General features: G+C 34.0%; 3 protein-coding genes and 1 pseudogene across 9 annotated transcripts; 3 read left to right on the top strand and 1 right to left on the bottom strand.

Moving 5' to 3' along the window:
* The first annotated feature begins 2,534 nt into the window (after positions 1–2,534).
* Positions 2,535–12,474, top strand: LOC137807557 (topless-related protein 4). 4 transcript variants are annotated; one of them, XM_068608247.2, is made up of 26 exons: positions 2,535–2,818; positions 2,976–3,113; positions 3,206–3,385; positions 3,488–3,601; positions 3,697–3,855; positions 3,952–4,129; positions 4,213–4,333; positions 4,560–4,672; positions 5,693–5,861; positions 5,982–6,091; positions 6,198–6,267; positions 6,369–6,442; positions 6,595–6,690; positions 6,763–6,858; positions 7,754–7,881; positions 7,969–8,203; positions 8,284–8,448; positions 8,577–8,660; positions 8,758–8,904; positions 9,215–9,325; positions 9,413–9,592; positions 10,509–10,637; positions 10,835–10,930; positions 11,209–11,397; positions 11,519–11,682; positions 11,765–12,474. In XM_068608247.2, exons 2-26 carry the CDS (start codon positions 3,034–3,036, stop codon positions 11,961–11,963), a joined length of 3,387 nt encoding a protein of 1,128 aa, XP_068464348.1. In that variant the 5' UTR covers positions 2,535–2,818; positions 2,976–3,033; the 3' UTR covers positions 11,964–12,474. The 4 variants fall into 4 exon arrangements, with proteins under 4 accessions (XP_068464348.1, XP_068464346.1, XP_068464347.1 ...); XM_068608245.2 differs by having other exon boundaries at positions 8,577–8,669; XM_068608246.2 differs by having other exon boundaries at positions 4,557–4,672.
* A 575-nt stretch (positions 12,475–13,049) lies between these two features.
* BRIZ1 (zinc finger (ubiquitin-hydrolase) domain-containing protein) lies at positions 13,050–20,993 on the bottom strand. 4 transcript variants are annotated; one of them, XR_016519840.1, is made up of 11 exons: positions 20,617–20,970; positions 20,433–20,541; positions 20,238–20,352; positions 20,038–20,135; positions 15,285–15,391; positions 14,872–15,127; positions 14,276–14,329; positions 13,821–14,208; positions 13,677–13,741; positions 13,503–13,557; positions 13,050–13,422 (listed from the first exon to the last, which is right to left on the bottom strand). XR_016519840.1 is itself a non-coding variant. In XM_068608243.2 (11 exons), exons 1-11 carry the CDS (start codon positions 20,889–20,891, stop codon positions 13,264–13,266), a joined length of 1,437 nt encoding a protein of 478 aa, XP_068464344.1. In that variant the 5' UTR covers positions 20,892–20,993; the 3' UTR covers positions 13,050–13,263. The 4 variants fall into 4 exon arrangements, 3 of the variants coding, with proteins under 3 accessions (XP_068464344.1, XP_090157000.1, XP_090157001.1); XM_068608243.2 differs by having other exon boundaries at positions 13,821–13,964; positions 20,617–20,993; XM_090300874.1 differs by having other exon boundaries at positions 13,821–13,964; positions 15,285–15,455; positions 20,617–20,952.
* On the top strand, positions 18,220–18,982 carry LOC150028842 (secreted RxLR effector protein 161-like; annotated as a pseudogene).
* A 3,127-nt stretch (positions 20,994–24,120) lies between the features above and the next one.
* LOC137807553 (putative clathrin assembly protein At4g32285) lies at positions 24,121–26,576 on the top strand. Its single transcript, XM_068608239.2, has one exon. The coding sequence runs from the start codon at positions 24,549–24,551 to the stop codon at positions 26,358–26,360; it is 1,812 nt and encodes a 603-aa protein (XP_068464340.1). The 5' UTR covers positions 24,121–24,548; the 3' UTR covers positions 26,361–26,576.
* Positions 26,577–27,568: the final 992 nt, after the last annotated feature.

Raw genomic sequence — 27,568 nt, 5'->3', positions numbered from 1 at the left:
TTTGGGTTTTAAAAGAAAAAAATAATATTATATGGGTACTTTTTGTAAAATTATGAAGGATATGGGTACTATTTGTAAAATTATGAAGGATATGGGTACTATTTGTAAAATTATGAAGGAAATTAAAAAAATTTATTTTCACCCTAAACTTTTACGAAACTCATCCTCTTTTTTATTCTCTCCATTACAACCCACAAGTCAAAGGTCAATTGTCTTTACCATATACACTACCCAATTACTCTTTTCACCCTCAAATTAAGCACAATTATTAAACTTTATTTGAATCTAAAATTAATTCACATATATCACATACCTACCTTAAATACATAATTAAATATATTAATTTTTAAGCATAAACTAAATTTAAGTATCATTTTTAAATTTATCTAACACACTTATATTTTAAACAAAATACAATACCTTACATATTTTTTAATTTTTATGATCGATTTATACTTAATTCTAAGATTAAGGTTTTACTAAATTAAGAATTAAACAATATTTTATATTTTCTCATTGAAAATATATATTTAATTTTTTTAGGATATTTAATTATCATTAGATGATTTGTGGATAATAAAATACGTAGCCAGAAATTCAGTTAATTAGGGTTTGAGTGGAAGTATTTATTATTATATATTTTAGTTATATAAAAATAACAGTTATACTACGGCCACATAAAGAAAAGAATAACATTAAATTTAATTATTTTAAAAAGGATAAAATCTTGTTGAAAAGAGAATCATTATTATATTTACAATGAAAATTATAAAATATATGTTATTTAATTATAAATTCTTATTAGTTTTGTACCAAAATTTTTTATTACTTATTAAATGCCTAAAACCAATTCTAACACAGAATTAATAAAAAAAAAGATAAATACGGAACTTGCACATGATCTAATAACAAGAAAATAAATATTAATTTAAAATTCTTAAAAGTGGAAAAATATTGATGAAAAAATCATTATTATAAAATTCATATTTTTGTTTTATTTTTAATAAGCATTTATTACGTTAGATGCGGAAAATAATTTGTAAGGCTCAAAATTATAAAAATAAAGTAATTATTTAAAAAAAGCAAATACACAACTTTCACACAAGCAATTAATTTACATGACTTATTAAAGCAATTGAATAACTATTAATTTAAAATATTTTTAAATCTTAAGATCTTGTTGGAAAATAAAAGTATTATTACATTCATTAACATAAAAGCATAATTAACGTGTACCTTTTTAATGAATTATTTTTTTGGATGATCAAAATAAACTTTAAGGGCCAATATTAACAAAATAAAAATAAAAAAACCAAAGAAAAAGTATAAGACAACGCGGATTGCTTGTTATAGTTATATGACCTAACAAAGAAAAGAATAAACATTAATGTTATAAAAGGAAAGATCATGTTAAAAAAGAAAAGTATTATTATAATCATCAATATAAATGTATGATAAGCACATTACAAAATACATTACATGACCTAATAAAGAAAAAACATAACTCTTCATTTTGTAATTAATAATAAATATGTTTTCTTGTAAAGTTTTTACACAGACATGCAATTAATTTACTAAATAAAAATACGAGACAGATTCAAAGTCAAAAAAATAAATATAATAAAGAGATATAAATATTTGCTGTCCAGTTAGAGAATTAAAACTGTAAAATATGTTAATTAAGATAAACATAAACTGAATGTTATATTATAAACACGGAAGTATTCATTCATTTATTTTATTATAAAAAAGTAATTTTACATTATTTTTAATTAGAAATTATGATGAGAAATTTATTGATTTTTGTAAGAAAATATTATAAGCTATATATTATTATTATTATTTGAGTTTTACTTGAACAGTTATAACTGCTTGGAAGTGGGTGAAGTTGGGTGTGACTGGAGGTGACCTTTTCAAATTAAAGAAGCACACATGTAGATGATAACATGGGACCCACCACATATCAAATAATAATAACTTTACTTCTGCCATAACGTCCTAATCTTCCTCAACAGGGCAAAAAAGGGTCAAATATTTTTCCACCATCAATATAACAAATATCTTGCCTTTTCAATTAATAAAAAACAAACAAAACAAATTCTATTTCTTTCTTTTTATAACAAACACCTTCAAACTCTCTACCCAATAAGACCACACACACCACCTACCTACACACAAAGACACACCCAAATAGAGCAAACTCATGATCCACAAATATGCCCATAACATTAACAAATTTCTTAATTAATTAATTAATTTATTTATTTATTTTCAAAATTTCAATTATTAAATTAATGTATAATAAATGACAAATATGGCTCATAGCAGAAATTAGAAAATAGTAATGAATGTTACCGAGGTTGAAAACACGGCGAGTCCACCAGGAAATAAATCCAAATCTAGGACTCTTGATAAGCCAATAGGATAGAGCAATTCTATAAGCGACTGCGCTTATCCAAGACATGTATAAGTAAAATGACTTATCTAACTACTTATTGTTATGATATAATAAAGTCATGATTCCATCTCATCTCGTTCTCGCGCACACGCTATTTAAACTGTCTGATACCATTATTTCGTCGCTCACAACAATTCTTCTCTTCTCTCTCTCTTTGTCTATCTCCGTGTTCTCTTCCTTCTTCTTCTTCTTCAAATCCCTAGCCCCCTTTTCTTGTTCTTGTATAAATACTCAACCAGAAGAGCTCTAACACAAGAAAAGTTAGAGAGAGAAAGTAGAGCGAGAAAAATACTGAAACCCTCCCTCGCCATTCTCGTTCTGCTCCGACCTTCTCGATCTGCGCCAGGGATTCTCTGGCAGGTGAGAGCTCCTTCGCCCTCTCATTTTGTCTCTTCTAGCACGGTTTTTCTCTCCAATTTAAAGTTCCTTGTGATTGTGATGTGCTTGTATATTCGTATTTTGATGAATTTGTGGGTTTTGATATGTCGTCGGTTGAATTCTGTTTTTCGATGTTCAGGTATTGTTGATCTGTTCTGTTCTAGATCTTTTGTGCGGTTTTTGTTGAAGGCACCGTCATGTCTTCCCTCAGCAGAGAACTTGTTTTTCTCATACTTCAGTTTCTAGATGAAGAGAAATTTAAGGAGACTGTTCACAAGTACGCTAATTTCCGAAAATTTAAATGTTTCAGTTTTTTAATTTAAATTTTCAATTTATATTTTACATGTATGTGAATTTGTGAACGTCAAGGTTGGAGCAAGAATCGGGATTTTTCTTTAACATGAGGTATTTTGAGGATATGGTGACGAATGGGGAGTGGGATGAGGTGGAGAAGTACTTGTCTGGTTTTACCAAGGTGGATGACAATAGATACTCCATGAAGATTTTCTTTGAGATACGGAAGCAGAAGTACTTAGAAGCATTGGACAAGTATGTTATCTGTTGCGTTTAGCTGAGTTATTCTCTTCCAATCTGCTTACTGCTTAGTCATTTTTTTTTACTTCAAAATTGAATGGGAAAATATTATCGCAGGCAAGATCGAGCCAAAGCTGTTGAGATTTTAGTGAAGGACTTGAAAGTATTTGCTGCATTTAATGAAGAGCTTTTTAAGGAAATCACACAGTTGTTGACTTTGGATAACTTTAGGTATGAATACGGTTACCCTTGGATTTCATGTATTTTTGCCTGGTTTATAAATATTTTTTTCCTGGCCTATAATGTGGGTATTTATGATTTTGCAGAAATAATGAACAGCTATCAAAGTATGGAGATACAAAATCTGCCAGAGGCATAATGCTGGCTGAACTGAAGAAATTAATAGAAGCTAACCCTCTGTTTCGAGACAAACTTCAATTTCCAACCTTAAAGAACTCCAGATTACGGACTCTAATTAATCAGAGGTTCTTAAAGAACTTATCTTTTGTGTGTCAATGTAATCAATCCGTTCGGTGATAAATTTGGTGATACTCATTTTTTTTATTTGTGTTGACTTGCAGTTTAAATTGGCAGCATCAACTTTGTAAGAACCCAAGGCCTAACCCTGACATAAAGACCCTTTTTGTGGACCATAGTTGTGGGCAACCAAATGGTGCACGAGCCCCATCCCCTGTTACCAATCCCTTAATGGGCGCTGTCCCAAAGGCCGGAGGTTTCCCACCACTTGGTGCTCATGGTGTAAGTAAAACAATGGGATATGATTCATCTTTGTTTTACTAGTACTGTCTTCTTACTATTCTTGACTCCGTATACATTTTCAGCCATTTCAGCCCACGCCTGCTCTTCCGACATCCCTTGCTGGCTGGATGGCAAACCCATCTCCTGTTCCGCACCCTTCAGCTTCTGCCGGACCCATGGGTTTGCCCGGAGCTCCTGCTGCAGGTAAGGCCCTAAGTATGGCCTGAGAATTGATGTCAGCTATATATTACAATATGTGGTCAGCTATCGACTGAGTATAATCACTTGTATCATGATGGAGAAAACACATGCAGTATTCAATTGCAGTTAATGTTGCATCACTCAATTAAACTAGATTGCACACTTCCTATATAATCAGACTGATTTTCTTTTTCTCTTTTTGGATTTCTATTTGTGATAATGCTAGCAGCTATTTTAAAGCGCCCCAGAACCCCTCCTACCAATAACCCAGCTATGGACTACCAAACTGCAGATTCAGATCATGTATTGAAGAGAACAAGACCTTTTGGAATATCAGATGAAGTACAGTAGTTGCTTTCCATTTTCTCTGTTTTTATGTTTAATTTAAAAATGAAAGTTTGGTTATTTATACTTGAGTATTCATTTGTTTCATTGTTGTTTGTGTGCTTGGGCACTTGTTTGTATCTGTTTTGGTGGCTGATGCCTTATAAGTGTTAACATTTTATGTAGCAGGAATACTTGGCTTTTCAAATGACCCTGTAGTGGTGTCTGAATTTGGCACCCTGGCCTTAATATACAATCATCATTGCATGCCCTAATTATTGCAAAGCTGCCTTAATTGAAGTTTTGAGGGGATGTATTTAGGCTGTCCTATGTGTATAGTCGTTAGGCCAATAGACATATGGCCAATGTAGTCCATATAATACTTAGGCTGTTCACCACACCTTATAAGACAGTTTTATAGTATTAAGTTAAATGCTAAGTTTAAATTCTAAGATGGTACAAGTGTATTTGCTAGATTCATGTTGGGCCTCTTGCATCACCACACTCCATGGCCTTAGCTTTGGAATGTGGCAGTGTTTAAAAGTTGCCTATTGTCATTTCTAACCAGGATTAATTGCATCCTATTTGGGGACTGCTTAGATACTGATTCTTCAATTATGGAGTTGGGAAGGGAATATTTAATCAGTGTTTGTCTGGAAATGACCTTTGTTTTGTGTTTTCATATGCTCCATTTTTACAACAGAGTTGTATTGACTTTTTTTCTTCTAGTTTCAAAATAAAAAATGTGTTTGAAAAATGCTTTCTGCAGACCCATTTGTTATGTTTGTTAGCAGATCGAGAGCGCAACTGAATAACAAGTTGTTTTCATCTCTTCTGCAATATTTTCATTCAATGAATTGCATTTTATGTAGAGAACAGAGTTTTCCTTACAGCTTTGGTGGCGATTCATGTAATTTATGTTGCTGTGTTATCTAATGCAACAACTGTTTTTTCTATTCTAAGTTCTGAGTTTTATCCACCTTACACTAGAGTGATAGCTCATTGTATATGACCGGTCCCTGGCAAATGTTTTCACAGGTTAGTAATCTACCAGTAAATTTGCTTCCTGTTGCATACTCGAGCCAGAGCCATGGTCAGAGCTCTTATTCCTCTGATGACTTGCCCAAGACTGTTGTGATGACTCTCAGCCAAGGTTCAATTGTCAAAAGTATGGATTTCCACCCACTTCAGCAAATTCTACTTCTTGGTAAGCCTCTTTTTGGTGTCAGTTTTGTCTTGATAATTTCTTCTGTTTCTGTATGTTGTATGTTATATCCATTGATTTTATTTTGTGTATATTTGCTTATTAATTTCTTTTGATGGTTAGTTGGAACAAACATGGGTGATGTCATGGTGTGGGATATAGGCAGCCGTGAAAGGATTGCACATAAAAATTTTAAAGTCTGGGAACTTGGAGCATGCACTGTAGCTTTACAAGTATGGCTCTCTAAATGAAATTTGTCAATTCTGCATAGTTTTGTATTGTTTTTTGGAGACTGCTTGTCATTTAGTGATTATTGCTAATTCCTTGATTTTTATATAGGCATCTCTTTCTAGCGATTACTCGGCATCAGTCAATCGGGTGGTGTGGAGTCCCGATGGAACACTTTGCAGTATGTTCTAATGAATTTGTGTGTTGTGATATTTCTGTTTTTTGCCTTGAGCACACATTTACTAGGAGTTAAAGTCTGATTTATCCTCACTAATATTTCAGGTGTTGCTTATTCTAAACATATTGTTCACATATACTCTTATCATGGTGGGGATGATCTTAGAAACCACCTGGAGGTTTGTTTGTCACTTTGACTTCCATTAGATTTTCTTATAAGCTCGTTATTTTAAATTTATGTATGTTCCTGTTTATGTCCTTTCTATACATCGAAAGCATAAACACACCACTAATCTGCTTGATATGTATTAACAAAGTTTTTGTGGTTCAGATTGAAGCTCATACTGGGAGTGTCAATGATCTTGCTTTTTCTTATCCAAACAAACAGCTTTGTGTTGTGACCTGTGGAGAGGATAGGGTCATCAAGGTTAGTTGTCACATTTTTGTAATAGCATCAATATCAGTAGAAACCAATTTTAAGCATTCAAGGATTTTGCAGGTATGGGACGCTGTTACTGGTGCGAAGCAGTATACTTTTGAGGGTCATGAAGCTCCTGTATACTCTGTATGCCCTCATCACAAAGAAAATATTCAGGTAATAACTTATACAAGTGTTTATGTGTATGTGCTCATGTCCATCATTTTTCTAAACTGAGAACTTTGTAAGATGAAAAAAAGAAAATGAAAAAATGTGCAGGGAGCAGTCAGACAAACACACTAAGAGAAATTTTGTAGTTACTTTTGAAGTAATAATCTTGGTCAAATGCCTTCATTCACGTGCAAAGGACAAACATAGTCTTGTAACCTATAATTAGTCAACCTCAGTATATTCATGTTTGTCTATTGATATTTTAGTTTTTAGAGGGCTTACATGTGGTCTATTTCTTATCCAAAGTATGTCCTTTCAATTTATTGAGGATGTTGTTTGTGTAGTCACAAACTCTAGCTCCTGCAGATCTTTCCATTAGAGTGCAGTTAAACATTGAAATGCACAATAGTGAATGCTTTAGTTATTTGCAGTGTGTTGAACATTTGTATCTCTAAAATCTAATTTGGGGGAGTGGGGATGCATTTAGAAATGGAATTCACTATTCAAAGAAAATTGTAATAATTTAATTTAATGAATTTCCTCTCCTGATCAATGTTCCTCTATTTTGTGCACATTTTGTTTCAAGTTGACAGTTCTTTGCCACTCCCAAAATAATTAGTGTGAAAATATTATTTCAAGTTCTATTCAGGTTATATAATTCATAGTACATGTCAATTCTCAGTGAGCCATATAGATATAGTGGTTAACTGGTTATGCTTGATCAATAATAGCATTACAACACGGACAAATAATTTTCTATCTAGAAGATTACTTGTGCTTACTGTATTTCAAATTGTTGGATGCTCTAGCCATGATGACAAAATATTCTTTTAGTTTGTTTTGATTTATATTTTTAAATGTGTTATAATAATTTCAACTGTGTTCTGATATGTCTCTGTAGTTCATTTTCTCAACTGCAACTGATGGAAAAATAAAGGCATGGTTGTATGATGACATGGGTTCTAGGGTTGACTATGATGCACCTGGTCATTCATCTACTACAATGGCATATAGTGCTGATGGAACAAGGTTCAGAGATAATTGTTTGCCTCTTATATTCAGTTGCTCTGTTTGATACATGAACTAGTTTAATTATTTTGTTACGTCTGTTTGTAGATTGTTTTCATGTGGCACGAATAAAGAAGGAGAATCATATCTAGTGGAATGGAATGAAAGTGAAGGAGCTGTGAAGCGTACTTTTCATGGTCTTGGGAAGAGATCTGTAGGTGTTGTTCAATTTGATACAACTAAGAATCGGTTTTTGGCTGCTGGTGATGAGTTTATGGTCAAATTCTGGGATATGGATAATACAAACATGTTGACAGGTGTTGATGCAGATGGTGGATTACTGGTAATTACAGGACTGCATTGGGTATTATTCATTTAATGATAAATTCATTATTTAATAATACATGTCTTTGAAATCTGCAGGCATCTCCCTGTATTAGATTTAACAAGGATGGAATACTGTTGGCTGTCTCCACAAATGACAATGGAGTTAAAATTCTAGCTAATACAGAAGGAATTAGGCTGCTTCGGACAGTGGAGAATCGTACATTTGATGCTTCTAGAGTTGCTTCTGCAGCTGTTGTGAAGGTAAAGCTATTTTTATTTAGTTAATGTTCTGCAAGTATATCCTTCTGCAGCTGTCTTGAAGGTAGAGCTATTAATATTTAGTCAATCTTCTGCAAGTATATCCTTCTGAATCCTTCATGTTAATTCAGGCACCTACTCTTGGATCTTTTCCTTCTACCAATGTAACTGTAGGAACAAGCCTTGCTGATAGAGCTCCTCCAGTAGTAGCAATGGTTGGGATTGTGAGTTTTTCCACATGTAAATCAGTTAATGAACGATAATTCTATTTCTCTGGTTGTTTTAATTGTATTATTCTATTTTGCTTTGTAGAACAATGATACACGAAGTTTAGCAGATGTGAAACCCAGAATTGTTGATGAAGCTGTGGATAAATCTAGGATATGGAAGCTGACAGAAATTAATGAACCGTCACAATGCCGCTCCCTGAAACTTCCTGATAGTCTATCATCAATGAGGGTATTGCTAGATACAAGAATTGTATATATTCAGTCTTTTTTGGGGCATGTGAAGGCAATGCATAAACTTGTATTGTATTCTCACCAATGAATTCATCCTCTACTTCCCTATTGAATCACAAATATATCAGCAAAAAAATATATTATTCAATATTTTGCCTATATAGCTTTTCTGCTTGCATGTTGTGTTCAAAGTTTTGGTGGGCTATTCCCCTCTTTTCTTTTTTCTTTTAGGTTGTATACTTCTAATTACAAGTTTACAGTAGTCGTTCAGCTGGTTATACATTTAATATTTTAAAATATTGTTTCAGGTTTCTAGGTTAATTTATACAAATCAGGGGGTTGCAATCTTGGCTTTGGCAACAAATGCTGTTCACAAGCTTTGGAAATGGCAGAGAAATGAGCGGAATCCTTCAGCGAAAGTAATGAGCATCTACTCTACTTGTTTGTGATTACATTTCAATGTGTTAATGTCCATAAGATTGTTAAAACAAGCATTTCTTATTTAGGCCACTCCAAACCTTCTACCACAACTATGGCAACCATCCAGTGGAATGTTGATGACTAATGATATAAGTGATACTAACCCAGAGGATGCTGTGTCATGTTTTGCACTGTCAAAGAATGACTCATATGTTCTGTCTGCTTCAGGAGGGAAAATTTCCCTATTCAATATGATGACCTTTAAGGTATGTAGCTTTCATTTTGCTCGTACTTATATTCTACTTCTTTCACTCTTGTTTGTAAGATTCAATTACCTAATTCATCATAATCAAGGAAAGTGGTTAATTTTGTTGATATTATCAATAAGTCTGTCCTAAATTTATATATATATATATAATTTTCTTTCAAAATTATCCTTATCATCAATAGTCCTCTCCACTAACGGACCTCTCACTGATTTAATTAAATGTATTTTAGTCTGAAAATAGTTAATGCATGGGGACATTATGTATTGGGTCTTGCAAAAAAAACAAAAAACACTACTTTTAATTTGGATCTCATAAAATAGGAACAGAGGGGAGTAATAATTATGAAATTGTTATGTAGGTCTTGTTGCCAATTCCTTATTTAGAAACAAATGCATGTACTGGTTATTTGTTTCTGATCCTTCAATCGACAAGATAATAGGTATTCTATGCATTACTGGTAGTTACTATTACTATAGCCCGCTCTTAGATTTATCATTACACATGCTTATACCTCATTAAAAGTGTTTATAATTGAGGAGGCTTTTATGAATGCCTATGATTGGGATGACAAACAAGAGACTGAATTTAGTTATGAAGTTGCAACCTAGGCAATGGGAAACCAACCACTTGACTACAGTTGGGTTATATAGTATTTTGGAGCCTAATATGTCTTCTTACTCCTTGCTTCTACATTTGTATCGTTGTTTTGAGAGACAGCATATGGTGCTTATGATTTTAGTAGTCCCTATCTTCTTTGACCTTTTAGTAGTATTGCCAAAATGGACAGACTATAATCTATACCAAGTATTTTGCTAAGCATCCCTTTTATGGTTTATTTTAGCACTCCCTGACCTCTTTCACTTTTTGTTGCAATTCTATATTTCGCATTAATTTTTGTGAATATCAACTGCAGACAATGACAACTTTCATGCCACCTCCACCAGCTGCTACATTTCTTGCATTTCATCCTCAAGACAACAATATTATTGCCATTGGCATGGATGACTCTTCCATACAAATCTATAATGTTCGAGTGGATGAGGTATTATTCTATTCATGATCAAGATTGGAGCTGTCGGTTAAGTTTCATAAATTAGTGATTTGTAAAAATTGATATTAGTCTCTCCTCCCCCCTCCCACTCACTCTGCGTAAAGATATCAGTTTTAGTTTCATGCACTGTTGGTATTTTAAAAAAATTGGCATTTACCTTTTTTCTTGTTTAATTTGTTTCCATCTAGGTCAAAACCAAGCTAAAAGGTCATCAGAAGAGAATCACTGGTCTTGCCTTTTCTCACGTTCTCAATGTTCTTGTATCATCCGGAGCTGATTCTCAGGTAAGGAATTTAACTTTTAGCTCTGTTATTAGTTTGCTAAGCTGAAGTGGCCTTAATGGAAGAAAAGGCTTTTTGTTGCTGTGGCTGTCCAGAAATGTTTGCTATGTGTCTTCTTATTCCACTGCAGTCATTTGTTTTTTTTTTTCATTAATAGGAATTGTAAAAGGTATATGACTGGGTGAAAAAGATTCCTTAAAATAACTGCTTTGGATGAGTAATGTTGAAAATCTTATTGAATAGAAATCATGAAGGCATTCGTTTATTTTCTTTGTCAACAGTTGTGTGTTTGGAGCACAGATGGATGGGAAAAACAAGCAAGTAAATTCCTACAGATTCCCGGTGGGCGACCTCCAGCACCTCTTGCAGATACTCGGGTCCAATTTCATCAAGACCAGACACATTTACTGGCTGTTCATGAAACTCAAATAGCCTTATACGAGGCACCAAAGTTGGAATGTATAAAACAGGTGTGTGCTAGCTATATATAATATATGTTGTATGCTTATTTAATTGCTAGCTCTATTTGGCTTTCTTCATTTAACGTGATCTCTGCTTGCTTAACATTATGCTTCATTTTTTTATGATTAGTTTTCGTCGCGGGAAAATAATCCAATCACACATGCTACATACTCGTGCGATAGTCAGTCAATATATGTAAGCTTTGAGGATGGAAGTGTTGGCATTCTTACTGTCCCGGCACTCAGATTAAGATGTAGAATAAGTCAAACTGCTTATCTCCATCCGAACCCAAGGTGAGCTTTATTATCAATTGTAATGAAAGATCTGTTATTGATATTTGATTTTCTCATACCTGATAAAATTCTCTTTTGACAGCATGAGAGTGTATCCTGTTGTGATTGCTGCACATCCCTCTGAACCCAATCAATTTGCTTTAGGACTTACAGACGGGGGAGTGCTTGTACTTGAACCACTAGAGACAGAAGGAAAATGGGGTACTCCACCTCCAAACGAGAACGGTGCTGGGCCTAGCAGTACTTCAGGTGCCGCTGTTTCAGAGCAACCCCAAAGATGATGGATGGCACATGAAGATGACGATGTAGTACTTTCTTCTCTAAGGACCTTTGAGTGTGTTTGGTTGCATATGATCCCGCTCCCTGGTGCCTCCATTCGGGTTTGCAAAGGGAAGCTGCGGAACCTAGGTGTTTGTTTGTAGGTTAGGACAAATCAATTGAACCAATCACCTTTCCTAACCAATTTATGCTCCTGGGATTGGCATTGGCACTGGCACTGGCAGACACATAGGATTACTGGCGTAAATTCGGCTGGGGTGTTGCAGAGTGGAGGGTCATTCTTATTATTATTTTTCCTTTGGTCCTACCTTTCATTGTGTAGTATTTTTTTATTATATATATATATAGTGAACTAGTTGTTATAGTTTTCTTTTTTCCAGCTAAAGTTGCCTATTCTGATATTCAGTTTTACTTTTGCCTTCTATGCAAAGATTCTTTTAGAACCATCCTTAAGAGTTTGGTTGAATGTTTCAGGCAAGGATGGCTTCATTAATGGATTTTGTTTTTGGTTCATTCACAGATTTAGCAAATAACAATTGTCAGAATTCAGATGACTACTACAGTAATATGAAGGGCACCCTCTTAAAACAAACGTGTATGAAATTACATATAAAAATAAATATTAAGAAAGAAACTTCACGTTCAGTTTCTCTATTCGTGCATTTTCTTTTTCTCATATTTTCACGTTTTTTCTATATTATTTGTTCCCTTTCTTTTGTTTGTCTATCTTTCTTCATCAACGAGGGATCTTTAATAATTTTACAAAATTCTAAATCATTTGTCCATTTATGCTCTAAATGAATTCACTGAATATACAATCTGCATAAAACGTACATTGTTCTTGTTGTGGAGTGTATAGACTATAGAACGATAGAGATGGAAATGATAGTGATAGAGAATGTCAGTAGAGACCTTAAAGCAACAAACCTGCGGGCTGTCAGACTTACGAAATAACATTTGATTCATTAAATATGTAGTAAGATTCATATCATTTCGTGAATCTTTGTGAATTTAAAAGAGTAATAAAAAAAATTACTGATTTTTTTTGAAAAAGTAATGATTTTGACAAATTAGCATCACTGGTATGGTTTTGGAGTACGAAATTCGTTGAATTAACTGTTTACAAGCATCAACTATATACAACATCTAAAACATGCAGACAAGCATCCAAGGCCATTAGTTGTTTCTGCCTCGTATACAATGAAGTGTTTGGGCCCTCAACAAGTACTAGCGTCCTTCCATTCCTAAAAACATGATCGACTATCCATAAGTTCGAACGAATAAGTCTTCTAAAGGTTGCAACTAATTCCGCCTTCGACCAGACTTTCTGTTTCTCTTACTGGGGCTTGGAGAAGATTGTTCATAAGCCACAGGTAGGACTGTTCCATCCTTGATTCCATTTGAATCTGACATTTTATCAATTGTTTTTTGCGCTTGCAGAAAGATCTTGATATCTCTAATCTGTATATCATTTAACGCGTCAAAGAACAATATATTTGGAAAACTTCTGTACAAAGAATCATTGAAGCTAATTGCAGTACCTGTTCCTCCAAATCTATTACCCTCTCATTCATCGCTTTAGTTGATGTAGCTTCCCTACATGATTCATATATTTAGACAGGTATCAGAATGAAGTGTTGGTCAGAAATGAAAATTTATTGATTACTGCTAGAGAACAAATTTAAACTAAATGGAAAATATAAAAGTAGATATACCTCTCTTCAGCTTCTTTAACCTTCTTTCGCCAACTCTCTTGATTTTTTATGAGTTTCTGATTAACCTAAGGTAAGAAAGAATGGCTAAATAGCAGATAATTCAAGTAAATAATAACCAAATGCAATGGAGAACACAGAAGTAACCTCAGCAATGGCATTTCTTTCTTCTGTCCACTTTTCCAGTTCATTTTGGATATCCTGCATTTCAAAAGCTGCAGCTTTCTCCACTGCTTCGGTCATGGAACTTTCCGTTTTACTTCTTGCCTCTAGTAGTAAAGATTCATAATACTGAAACAAGAAAAAGTATTAACATTACAAGATTTCACAAACACAATCACCAGTATTATTGCATCAAAGACCAACAACATAAGACAGTATCAATAGCAATTGGGCCAAAGCCTTTCATCGTCAGACAAAGCAACCAGCCTCAATGTTACTAATTCCAACCCACACGTAGTAATTTCATCACCCTCCATTGACACTCCAAGACATGTAATTTTCAGGCAAAGTTGAAGTCAAATGATCTACAGTTCTGTACATCCAATTCAAAGACTCCTTTTTACTCAAATAAATAATTTAAGGACAAAAGGTTAACTCACTTGTCTTTGTGTCTCCAACTGAGACGTAAGAAGACGGTTGTATTCATCCACAATCTGTTCTCATATTTAAAAATCAATTAGTGACATTCAGGACAATGAAAAGTGAAAAATTAAGAAGATGCTCATCGCAAGGAGACAGGATATATCAAGTACCACATAATAAACAACAAGCTGTTGAGATGGGATCATTAAATGATTTTGTAACTTTCATACAAATTGCTTTTAAAATTTCATCCCCATATTCTATTTGAATTAACTATTTGAGTCTATGTCTATACTACAGTATTTGCACCAAGGGCTATGAGCAAACGGTGTCCAGTTTTAGTTATATAAAAGCATAAATGTCAAGGTTTGTTATTTCAGGCAATTTGTCAAAGCAGGTTTTAGCATAAATAAAGATGATGTTATATCCTCCTACCAATCCTCCATACTTTAAATGCAAAAATAAACACACTTGATGTCTCGGAAAAATAAAAAGTATTGGATACTTTTTCTTCTTTTAGTATGTAGGAGCATTAGTTGAGAGAAAATGTAGGAGAATTTAATATTCATGAATAGAAGACAGACTGATACACAAGAGCTAATGAGAAACATACTGTTTCAACTTTGCTGTTGAAAAGGGCACCATTAATTCCTAAATCTTCACGGCATTCACACGCATCGCAATCTCCTTCCAGTGACATACAGCGAAAATTCATCTCCTCCAACTTGCCATCAGTTTTAGACTGGTTCTGGTTCAATCGGTGTACGTAACTGTCACCCACATAATCCCAAATTTGTTGTGTTTTAAAATCAAGAGAATAGCAATGCTGAGTATCTTTCCAATGCTGAATAGCGTGTCCTTCTTTATATCTAGTTAAAAATGAAAATTCAGTGTTAAAGTCTTCCCCAACCCGACAAAACAAAAGCATGACATATCAGGTTCAATGAATCATGAATCGTTTATTTATATTAATTAGGGACTTTCACACACAAGTCATCAGTGAAAATATAAAAATAATATGTTTACCTTCCACATCCAACAAACCCACAAATCATACAAACCCAGAGATCATCAATAGTTCCACAAATAAAACAAGTTGGTTTCTCATCCTGTTGCTGACAGAATTGACAAACCTACAATATAAACAGCAAAGGCTCTTTACAACAGAATTCTTCATCGATAAGGCAATCCTTCCAACTGCACTCCAAATAAAAGAACTACTTTCATACGGCTTTTGGTGCAGAAAATTACAGCACAATGAACATGACATAAAACAATAGAAAACAATTCAAAAGCATGGTGGTATTTAAATTCAAAGCAAAAACAATAAATAAAAATAGAAATTATTTTCTCAAAGTAAACAAGTCATAAGGATTTGTCTTTCCTAATGTGAGATTATGAAGTGCACTTCAGACCGAAAAGTGAGAAGTTATGATTGTTGATAGAAACATGACTAAGGTCATAACAAGTACACGCATATGTATACTTAATTATAGAATTTAAAATCTAATACTTTATGTTAGAATAGGGATTAGGTAGTTAGTACTTGTATTGGAAAATTGTTATATGTTGTACCTATGAGCTATTTACTTATTAGCACTAATTATCTAGATATTATTGATGTAATTTCTTCTATAAATAACAAAGATCAGCCAAGAGATAATCAATCTCTCAAGCTCTTCTCATATTTTCAGTCTTACATTGGTATTAGAGCGTGACCCCACTCTAGTTTTGCAGATATCCACCATTGTCCACCATTATCCTACCCCTGCCGTCCACCTTTTTTGTCACTGGAACAACTTTGTGCTTTCTCTACAAGGCTCGTCGGACCTCCTTGTCCTTGTTTCGAACATTGTTTCTTCGATTTCAACTTTGGTTGAGAGGGCCCTCCTTTTGTCTCATACTCTTCCTCTAGTGTTTGTCGTCTTTTCCAAGTTAGCACTAGCTGTGATTGTAGATTGTGGTTGTAATTCTCATTATTGATGAATTCTAACATGTCTTCCTTTACACAATGTTCCTTTTGGAAGAGAATTGGCCACACTCAAAATAAATGCTTCTCCTTACATGGTTTTCCTAGCAAGACAACAAACATCTTCCAACCTAATAAGGTTGAACCACATTTTTCTAACAAAGAATAGCAAGAATATCTCCGTTTGAAGTCTAACAAAGAAGTATAACCTTTCACTAGTTTGACAAAAGCTTGCATCTCTCAAACCTTAAAATGTCAAAGTCCATGAATAATTGAGTCACTTCAAATCACATTTTTGGCAATGATTCCTTATTTCTTCTATTTATCATCTTAAAATTCCTCATGTTATTACTTTAGCCAATGGATCCAAAGTTATTTCTCAAGGAGTTGGTCAAAATATCCCTTTGTGTCTTTGAACCTACCTAAACTATGTTTTTTTTCCGAATTTTCATTTTTTTAACCTAATTTCCTTAAGTCAATTAATTAAACCTTTAAATTCTTTACAACCTTTGATGCAAATTCTTTTGTTATACAAGGTTGACTGATTGGTGAAGGACATGAATCTAGGGGACTCTACTATATAGGTTCTAGATCGTCAATTTCTTTGTTTAGCATCCCCATTTCCAAAGCTTCTACATGATTGCTAGAGTTATCCACATTTATCAAAATTAAAAAGGATGATTCCCAAACTTAGCAAATTCCAAGTCTTAGAGTGTGAGTCGTGTCAATTAGGAAAACATATTCAGTCTTCTTTTCCAACAAGAACTTAGTCAAAGATTCAACTCCTCTGTCTTTTCTTTAATTCATTCTGAAATTTGAGGTCTTGGATTTCGTTATTTTTTCACTTTTATTGATGAATCGTTGTACTTGGGTTTACTAATGAAAGATCAATCTGAACTTTTGAATATCTTTGTGTCATCCTTTAATGAAATCAAAAAATAATTTGGCCAACTGATCAAGATCTTAAAGAGTGGTGATGCCAAAGAATACTTTTCTTTTGATATTTCCACTCTTTTAAACTCACATAGCATTTTACACCAATCTACTTGTCCTCATACACCTAACAAAATGGTATAGCATAGAGAAAGAATAGATACTTAGTTAAAACGGCCCGTATCTAGCTGCTTGGTGCCAATGTATCTGTCACCATTGGGGTGATGTCATTCTTACTATCTATTATCTTATTAATAGAATGCCCTCTTATGCTTTGGATAATAAAGTTCCACATTCCATTTGGTTTCCAAATGAACCTCTGGATTACATTTCTCCTTGAGTCTTTGATTGCAAGTGTTTTGTACATGAAGTGTTTCTAGGTTTAGATAAACTTTCAGCTCAAGCTATTGAATGTGTCTTTCTAGGATATTCTCATATTCTCAAGCTATTGAATCTGTCACCTCAAAGCTAGATTGATTGCCAAAGGATATACTTAGATCTATGGCTTTGAGTATGGTAATATGTTTTCTTCCATAGCCAAAATGACTATTGTGACTCTCTTCTTTGCCACGGCGGTTATATGTCATTAGCCTCTCCATCAATTAGATGTAAAAAATGCTTTCCTTCATGGTCATCTAGAAAATGAGATTTACATGGAGCAACCTCTTGGTTTTGTTGTTTATGGGGAGTTTGGCTTGGTTTTGTAAGTTACATCGGTCTCTTTATGGTCTTAAGCAATCTCCTCGTGTTTGGTACAGAAAATTTAGTCACATTGTACAAACTTTTGAAATAAAAAGAAGTGAGGCAGAAAATTCAGTTTTTTATTGTCATACCTCGCCTTGAAAATGTGTTTACTTAATTGTGTATGTTGATGACATAGTTATTGTAGGAAATAATGCTACTAGAATCTCGTAGCTAAAGGAATACTTCCGTAATCACTTTCAAACCAAAGATCTTGGAAGTCTCAAATACATTTTAGGCTATGAAGTGGCTCAATCAAAGGAAGATACTGTAGTTTCTCAAAGGAAATATACTTCAAATATCTTGGATGAAACAGGCATGAGTGACTGTAGACTAGTAGATAGCCCTATGGATCCAAATAAAAAATTAATGGCAGATCAAGGTGAACCTCTCTCTGATCCTTAGAGATATAGAAGACTTGTTGGGAAACTTATTTATCTCACTATTACTAGACCTTATCTATCTTTTGCAGTGGATGTTGTTAGCCAATTTATGCAAAAATCCTTGTAGTGATCATTGGAATGTTATCATCCACATCTTAAGATACCTAAAAAAGACTCCAAGGCAAGGTCTGTTGTATGAAGATAAAGGCAATACCCAAATTTCTAGGTATTGTGACGTTGATTAGGTAGGATCTTCTAAGGATAATGCTCCACTACAGCTTAATGTGTTCTCATCTCCTTGGAGGAAACATTATTTTTTAGAAAAGCAAAAAAGAAAATGTGGTTGCCCGATCTAGTGTTGAAGCTTAATATAGGACAATGACGTCTCTCACTTGTGAACTTGTATGGGTGAAACAATTTTTTCAAGAATTAAAGTTTCGTGAGATCCAACAAATGAAGATGTATTGATAACCAAGTTGTTCTCCACATTGCTTTGAATCCAATGTTCCATGAAAGGACTAAACCCATAGAACTTGACTCTCATTTTATTCGGGAAAATTTGTTGTCCAAGGAAATTTGTACTGGGTTTGTTGGATCCAATGATCAACTTGCAAATGTGTTAAAAAAATCATTAAGGGGTTTGGATTGAATTTATTTGTTGAAAGCTTGGTACATACATTCTGTATGTTCTAGCTTGAGGGGTAGTGTTAAAATAGGTATTAAATATAGGTAGGTAGTAGTTGGATTGGAAAACTGTTATATGTTGTACCTATGAGCTGTTTACTTATTAACATTAATTACTTATTAACAAAGATCAGTTGAGAGACAAACAATCTCTTAACCTCTTTTTCTCATATTTTCAGTCTTAAGTCTTTAGTTTCCCAATAAATAGTTATAACTCTTCAATCTAGTCTCTAAAGTGCAACCCTCACTTCAAAAGAGACAAGTCCACAAATTAAATACCAATAGCGCTTCTGTGTTACAGATTTACAATTGATAGGAATTTACTCTATCTGAAATCATATATTCAGAGATGTACCTTCCTGACAATCTACTTCTGTTCTCATTTTTTAGAAAATCAAAATGAACAATAGATTCCAGATTCTTAATTAATGAGGGTGAAAAAGAGTGAGTGGATTTTAATATCCCGAATGTGAATCAATAAGAGTCTACAGTCCATCTTGATTCTTGATGCATGAATTTGAGATGAGATCAAAGACGTAGTGTGAAATCCTGATATATCATGATCATAACTGATGAGATGTCTAAGCAAAATTACAAGATACTTTTAACTCCAAAGACAATCCATCAAAGATATTATGTTACAGAATAAGGAGCTTATAACAACCTGTTACCTGTACCCTCTGTTTGGTAAGAGCAAAATAGCACAGAGATGAGAAGAGAAGATAAGTGAGAGGGTCCGTATGTTTTTCTTAGTTAAAAAGCTGAAGTAATCTTTAAAAAAATAAGTGGGGTTCATGGCTAAAAACTTCCAAGCTTGGGTGCAAAGAATAAGCGTGGAAATCGTTCTCACAAAGCCATATCAATTTTGTTGTGTAAAACAACATAAAATAAGCAATTTTTTTCTCTTTTTCCAATTTATACTCTTTATTTCTCTTTAAACAAACTGAGTTTTTTATTCTATCTCTTTCACTTTATCTATTCCATCCCTCTCTACCAAACACACTAGTAATTGAATATGGCAAGACACAGGGTATGAAGTAAGATTTAAAGGTATGAAGAACGTAAATACCTGGCAAGACAAGTACGTCCATTTGGAGACACAGGGGCATTGAAATGAGTGGTCACAAAGTGTTGTGATTATCCCACTCGTATCAGGGTCCAACCTCTCTATCATTAAAATAAAAGTAAGATACATAAACCCATAACCAATTCCTCACATCATTGCCAGGGACAAACAGAAAACAGAGAAAAAAAAGTCTCTAAACTCACCAAGACAAACTGGGCAAGTTGGTATTTCCGTACAACCAGGAGGAGGAGTCCCAGCAACTTCTGCATACTCCGAATACTCCACAGATTGCAAAAACAAAATATGGCACACCTCTGCCTAAATTTTGATTATCGTTTGAAATGTTGAGAAACAGAAAACAAAATTGAAAAGCGAAAAGGTTATCAAGATTGATTCACCTCGGCGGGAGAAAATTTCTTGCCATTGAAATAGCTGTAAAATTCATCGGCGGCGAACTGATCGGCAAACTTGATCAACACGCTATAGCGATCTTCGGTCCCGTCGTTCCTGCAGGGAGGGTGAAATGGAATGATTAGTTAGGGTTTGCATGAAAGAGGAGAAGATAGTGGAAAAGAAGGGAACCTGATGAAGAGAAGGTGGTGGAAGTTGTCGAGGTGGGGTCCGCAGAAGGGGATGAAGTCGTGGAAGGAGAGGTAGTTAGGGACGGCGAGGATGAAGAGGAGAGAGGAGTGGGAGGTTGGGGTTGGGAGGGAGGAGTGGGGAGAGGTTCGGAACAAGTGGAGTGCGCCTCTGCGTTCGCTGAATTTAGGGTTGTTGGATTGGGAATGGGATTGGAAGATGGTTTGGGGATCCAGAGGGTGGTCGGCGTCCACTGAGTGGACCCGGAGCAAAAACATGGCTCGCCGGGATTCTGAACTTCAACGGCGCGTCTGTTAATGGGTACTGATAATCAAGATTGCTGTTTAGATTGGAACCGTTTTATTTTTATAGGTTCGTCGAAAAAACGAAGATTAATATCTTCATATTTAAAAGAAAATTTAAAAGAACTCTCTCATTAATTTCTCCCCAGACTAAAATTACTTATGTAAATATATATTAATTAGTTACATAATAAACATAAAAGATTATAATATCACTAAACATTAATAATTATAAATGCAAACTCTAACCTTCGGGTATTTGACAAATTTTTGGAACTAAAATAAATATAATTATTTCAAAAAGTTTTAACTTATTTGAGTTTCAATAATTTTTTTCTTTAATTATTTAACATATTTTTAGAAGTAATTTAAATACATTTTAGTTTAAAGAAATAAAAACAAAAAGTGAACGAGAGTTAAAAAGACAGATAAAAAATACCAAAGATTTTTACATTGGTATGATTTCTAAATTGTATTTAGTTTCAATTCAATCAAATTAAAATGAAATGTTTTACTATTCTTTGAAAAATCACAATGTTTAGACTCTACAATAATATGCAACGCACTTAAAAGTATGAAGTTTCTAGAATACCAATTAAGAAATACACTCTAGTGTTTATAACACGCAAAATGTAGTGTAAAAAAACAAAACAACTAATAAAAGAATGAATTGAAGGGATATCACCTAAAATAGAATTGAATTATAATAGATTAAAAGAAAAATAAAACTTTTCTTTAAAAAACTTATTGATAACTCTTAAATCAATAATTCTTTTCCGAATTAGTCAGATGAATTTCTTGAAGAAAAGAATCTTGAAATAAACTTAAACTTTTTACTTACAAAAGTATGTGAAAAACTAAATTAACTCTCTATCTATGTCGTTAAATTTATGTAGAAACATTTTTAAAAAATCAAGCTAATACATTATTATGAACGATAGTTTTTAATTTAGAAGGTAAAGTATTTTTCAGTATATTAATACAATCTTGCATTTTTGAAATATCTTTAAAATTGAAAGTGAAACCAAATGGAGCTTTAAGAAATGGGAGATATAGTTGAAATTAGGAATCATTTTCTTCGATCTCACAATTGTTATCCTAAAAAGTCAAAATTCTTTTCAAAGTTGAACCTCTCTTATTGATGTAAGTCTTGTTTAGCAATTATGATAATTTGGAGATTGATATCAATGTTGGTTTTGGGAGAAATATAAACTGCATGTTCATAAGTTAAATATATTTCTTTAAAAAGAGTTAGTTAATTGTTCTTTTTATGCAATTTTGTATCTGAATGAATATCATGTTTTACTTTAATCTGTGAACATCGTCACTGCTTGTGCTAGATTCCTTGGTGAGTTCAACATATATTTGTTCTAAGTCGATTCAAATAATACAAGAAATATAATTTGATGATTAATTAATTATTAAATGATAGTCCTCACAAGTTGCATTGGTGAGAAATTATTATTTTTAAATGGTTTAAATTAATACAGTAATTGTAAGTAATAGGAATCACATATAATGGATCTAAGCTTTGTAATGAAACAACATATATGTGAAATTCAATCCTAACATTTGTTAAAAGCACGAGGAAATGAAAAAAAAAAAGGTGAAAAAAAAAACTAGTTAGGTTATAAGAAAAAGATAATAGAAATAAAATGAATGAAAAATTAGATAAATTTATTTATTTTTTATAATTTGTATTTATAATTTGTATTACTTTAATATTATATTTAAATTATTTTTATTATAATAAAAATTAATGAACATTGTTAAAATTATAATAATTAAATAATTTTAATTTATATATATTTTTGTTGTAATTTTTCTTTCAAAATTGATGATAAAGTATATTATAGAGCACATACACATATTATTGGATGGAGACTGTTAAACGTGCCTACAACTGCCTTTGTGATGTTTACTTGGATAGCACGTCCCAGACCCTTTCCCATGCCCAATAACATGCTCTCATAATACAAAACAAACTTCAATTCTTCCACCACGTTTCCACATTTCTTATAGCACAAGATATGTGATAAGACAAAATCATTGTGGAAGTACTAAATGAGACTCTCCACAAATTTTAAATTTGTAAGTAATTTTCAAATTAATTTTGTAAAATAAACTTTTTATATAATTACAATATTCAAATAATTCGGCACGATTATAAATATTTTATTGCCATTTATTAAACAACTCTTTTGTTAATAAATCACTATTTATGAAATAATAAATGATCGTATCTATACGGATAAATATTGATAAAAAAAAAGGTTACATATGAGAATATAAAAAGAAGAAAATAAATTAATCTATGTATTTATCCTCATATCATCATATCAATCATAAAAAAAATTATAAAGTTATACGTGAAAAAATTTACAAATAACAATTATTCAAAAAATACCATCATTCTTTTCTATAGTTAACTTTCATATTATTATTTAGCTGTTAATATTTTGTTGCTTCTACTTATTTAAGCATTATAGAAACTTCCTATTAGATGGTCCCTGGTTGGATACTAATGGAAAGCATATTCATTAAGTAACATTTCATCCTCATTTTCAAACACACTTCCATAATAACAACATCCTATTCTTAATCGACAAGAAATTTTTAATTCTCACTCAATATTTAATTCATAAAATGGTATTTATACATTATGGAATATTATATTTATAAAATGAAACCTTTCTCTTGTTCTCAAATTCCGCAAAAAATTTATCAATTTGAATGTTAAACAAACATTTCATAACATCAGTATAATAGGTTAAAAAATAATTAATGTTATATATATATATATATATGTAACTGATATTTGAAAGTTAGAAAGTTGAATTAAGGTAATGAAAGAAGTTGTATGCAGATGCTTTCCAAAAAAGTGGAGGATTCCAGTGCTAAAATAGATGTAAAGAAAAAGATATTTTAAGTCTTTACTATTTCCAAAAAAAGTATTTACCACACTTTTCATCCGTTGAGTGGATAACAACGTCAGCACGACCCGTTTCACCGACACCGTCCTATCATTAACACAATTTAATTGGAATATATAAAGGTTTCAACTATATAATCAGGTATTTTAAGATATTTATTAATAAAATTAATCTTTAATAAATATCTAAATTTCATAAAGAAAACCTTTTATGACAATGGCATAGCATAAAGACTGATACCATATTAAATAATAATTTAATTAAATTGTTTATTATATTATGACTGGATCAATTAAGAGACTTATAAAGTAATTGTTCACTTTAATTTTAAATAAAGTGAAAATAATGAGAAACGTAAGCAATCAAAATCTTTTTCTCCATTGATTACGCGGTTTCGCTATCTCTCCTTTGTCTTCGTCTTCTGTCTTCTTTGCTTTCTCTTTCATTCAAGTATTACAACTCAGAGGCCATAAGTGAAACAAACATAAGCACGCTGCATTGATTTGATCACACTACACACAAAAAAGCATAATCCACCACTTCATCCACAAGCGCAAGTCTACAAATCTTCCGTCACTTTCGCACACTGTTACACCCTCTGTCTCTGTCACACCACCAGATAACCTTAAAACATAATCTCAAAAAAAAAATCTGAAATTTGATCTGAATTTCCCTCTGCAAAGCGAATCAAGCACCCATTATGGCATCAAGCACAATCCGCAAGGCGATTGGTGTGGTGAAGGACCAGACCAGCATCAGCATAGCCAAAGTCGCTGGTAATTTGGCACCTGACCTGGAAGTATTGGTCGTCAAAGCCACGAGCCATGAAGAGGTTCCTGCTGATGACAAATACATAAGAGAAATCCTCACTTTGACATCGCATTCCAGAGGCTACATCAGTGCTTCTTTGATCACCGTTTCCAAGAGGCTGACAAAGACTCGTGATTGGATTGTGGCTGTTAAGGCTCTTAGTCTTGTTCATAGACTCTTGGTGGATGGCCACCCCGCGTTTGAGGAGGAGATCGTGCATGCCAAGCGCCGAGGGACCAGGATTCTGAACATGTCTGATTTCAGAGACGAGGCACATTCTAGTTCCTGGGATCACGCGGGGTTCGTGAGGCTTTACGCGTTGTATCTTGATGAGAAGGTTGAGTTTGTGGCGTATCGGAGGAAGCTCAGAGGTGTTGCTGAATCTGAGGAGTTTAGGGAAGAGAGAGAGGAGGAGAGTAATAAGAGGAGTGAGGTTACTCCTGTGAGGGAAATGAGAGCTGAGAGGGTTTTGGAGAGGTTGAAGCATTTGCTGCTGATGCTTGATCGTGTGTTGGGTTGTAGGCCTAGTGGTGCTGCCAAGAACAATAGGTTGGTGTTAGTTGCGCTATACCAGGTTGTGAGGGATAGTTTTAAGTTGTATGTTGAGGTTTGTGATGTTTTGGGGGTGTTGCTGGATCGGTTCACGGAGATGGAGTATGTGCACTGTGTGAAGGCTTTTGATTCTTATGTCGGTGCTGCCAAGATGATGGATGAGTTGGTGGGGTTCTATGGTTGGTGTAAGGATATGGGGATTGCAAGGTCTTCTGAGTATCCTGAAGTGCAGAGGATCACTGACAAGCTTCTGGGGACGCTGGAGGGTTTTTTGAAGGAGATGAGTAACAGGCCAAAGAGCCCCGAGAGGAAATTAGAGATGAAGGTAACTGTGAAGGAGTCAGAGGCAGAGGCAGAGGCAGATATGAATGAGGTGAAGGCTCTTCCAGCACCTGAGAGTGAGAGTTTCACACCTCCAGAAGCCCCTCCTTCAGTTGCACGGCCTAATAACGTGCTTGCTTCTCAAAAGGAGACAAGTGATCTGGTGGATCTTAGGGATGATGGAGTGTCAGCTGATGAGCAAGGGAATAAGCTGGCTTTGGCATTGTTCTCTGGGCCTGCAACTGTGAGGGCTGAAGGTTCCTGGGAGGCGTTTCCTTCAAATGAGGAATATGAAGGGAAATCTGCATGGGAAACAGCAGCTGCTGAAGTTGGTAAAGCAGATTGGGAGCTGGCATTGGTGGAGAATAGTAGTAACTTGTCAAAGCAGAAGGCTGAATTGGGAGGGGGGTTTGATCCGTTGTTACTGAACGGGATGTATGATCAAGGGGCTGTGAGGCAACACGTGAGCACAACTCAGATGAGTGGAGGAAGTGCTAGTAGTGTGGCACTGCCTGGACTTGGGAAGAGGGGCACTCCAATTCTGGCTTTGCCTGCTCCGGAGGGAACAGTTGAAGCTGTAGGACCGCAGGATCCGTTTGCAGCATCCTTGTCTGTGCCGCCACCTTCATACGTGCAAATAGCAGACATGGAGAGAAAGCAGCAGTTGCTTGTGCAGGAGCAACAGGTGTGGAAGCAGTATGGGATGGATGGGATGCAAGGGCAGGTGGGTTTGAGTAGAGTTGGTGGTGCTCCTATGATGCCTTATGGAATGCCACAATTTGGTGGGATTGTCCAACCTGGAGGCTATCACCAAGCACCCTTTTATTGAATTCAAGTGAGGGTATTGGAGGAGTTTGGGATTTGAGCTTTATTTTTCTGTCTTTGTTCAAAAACTATTGGAGGAGTTACATACTCGCTAAGTTATAAAGAATATGTAGTATGATGAAATATTTAAATCCATATCTTTACTCCTTCTTCACTACCTACCATGTAATTTTGACACAGCCAGTGTTCTTCCTATATCAACAGTGGACTTTGGGTTAAAGTGTAATTTATTCTCCTTAACCTGTTATTGTGTGCCATGTATAATGTGCGACAATGTCACTACCTAAACACATTTCTAGACAATAGCTGTGTCCTCACACAAAAATGGTTCCACCTACCTACCCGATACCCACACGTCTAATTCTAGCAGAAGAACCAAGGTGGGGGTCGTGAGATTAAATATCTCAAGGAGAAGCTCTGTTTTGTTTCTCTCCGGTTAAGGCTCGGCCACCACCACCACGGCTGCCAGAATGTGTGGTGATGATCTGTTGCTGCGTCTTCATTGTAATTATTTTATTTGATTATTTTATTTGATTGCCTGTTTCGTGGGAGGAGTTGAATTGTGGTTTTATTATGCGTTTATTTTCTAACTTTCTTTTACATTACTTCGTCATAATAAATCCTAACACAATGTGAAAGAGTTTTGTAAATAACATTACAGTGGAGATAATTATTTTATAATCAAAACTGATATTATTTTATGTGTAATTTTCTGTTTGAATCGGAAAAAAAAAATCATGCAACCTCACCTTGAGTTTTTGAATCGGTAAACCTATCAAATTAATACTAATTTTTTTAAATTAAACAAACTAAAACTGATGGAAGAGGCCACATACAAGCCCACCAAATGGTAGATTTGGGTCAACCATTATAGTTATGGTCAAAAGGATCCAAGAAGACTGGAATGCTGCTACGGGCAGAGAAACATTCCTATACATGTTCAAATGATGTCATAAGCTCTAGTGTAGAGTAGACTTTAATTTCTTGTCAAAATAATATATGAACTTTATTTGTAATTTTTTTTAGAATTAATTTTGGCACCTAAAACACCAACCTAGGTAAACTTAGAGTTTCTAAAAACCTCTAAATTTACTTAGGCCGGTCTAGAAAACCCATGGAGGGAGTGAGCATACAAACTAGACACATCCCTCCCCATGTGCTCATTTAGGCGTCACTTTTGGGAAGAAATTCATTGAATTTCTCTCCACTTTC

This window comes from Phaseolus vulgaris, chromosome 3 (genome assembly GCF_051622355.1).
Source record: "Phaseolus vulgaris cultivar YP4 chromosome 3, ASM5162235v1, whole genome shotgun sequence".
NCBI classification, from domain to species: Eukaryota; Viridiplantae; Streptophyta; class Magnoliopsida; order Fabales; family Fabaceae; genus Phaseolus; species Phaseolus vulgaris.
This window is presented reverse-complemented; position numbering and strand designations above follow the sequence as displayed.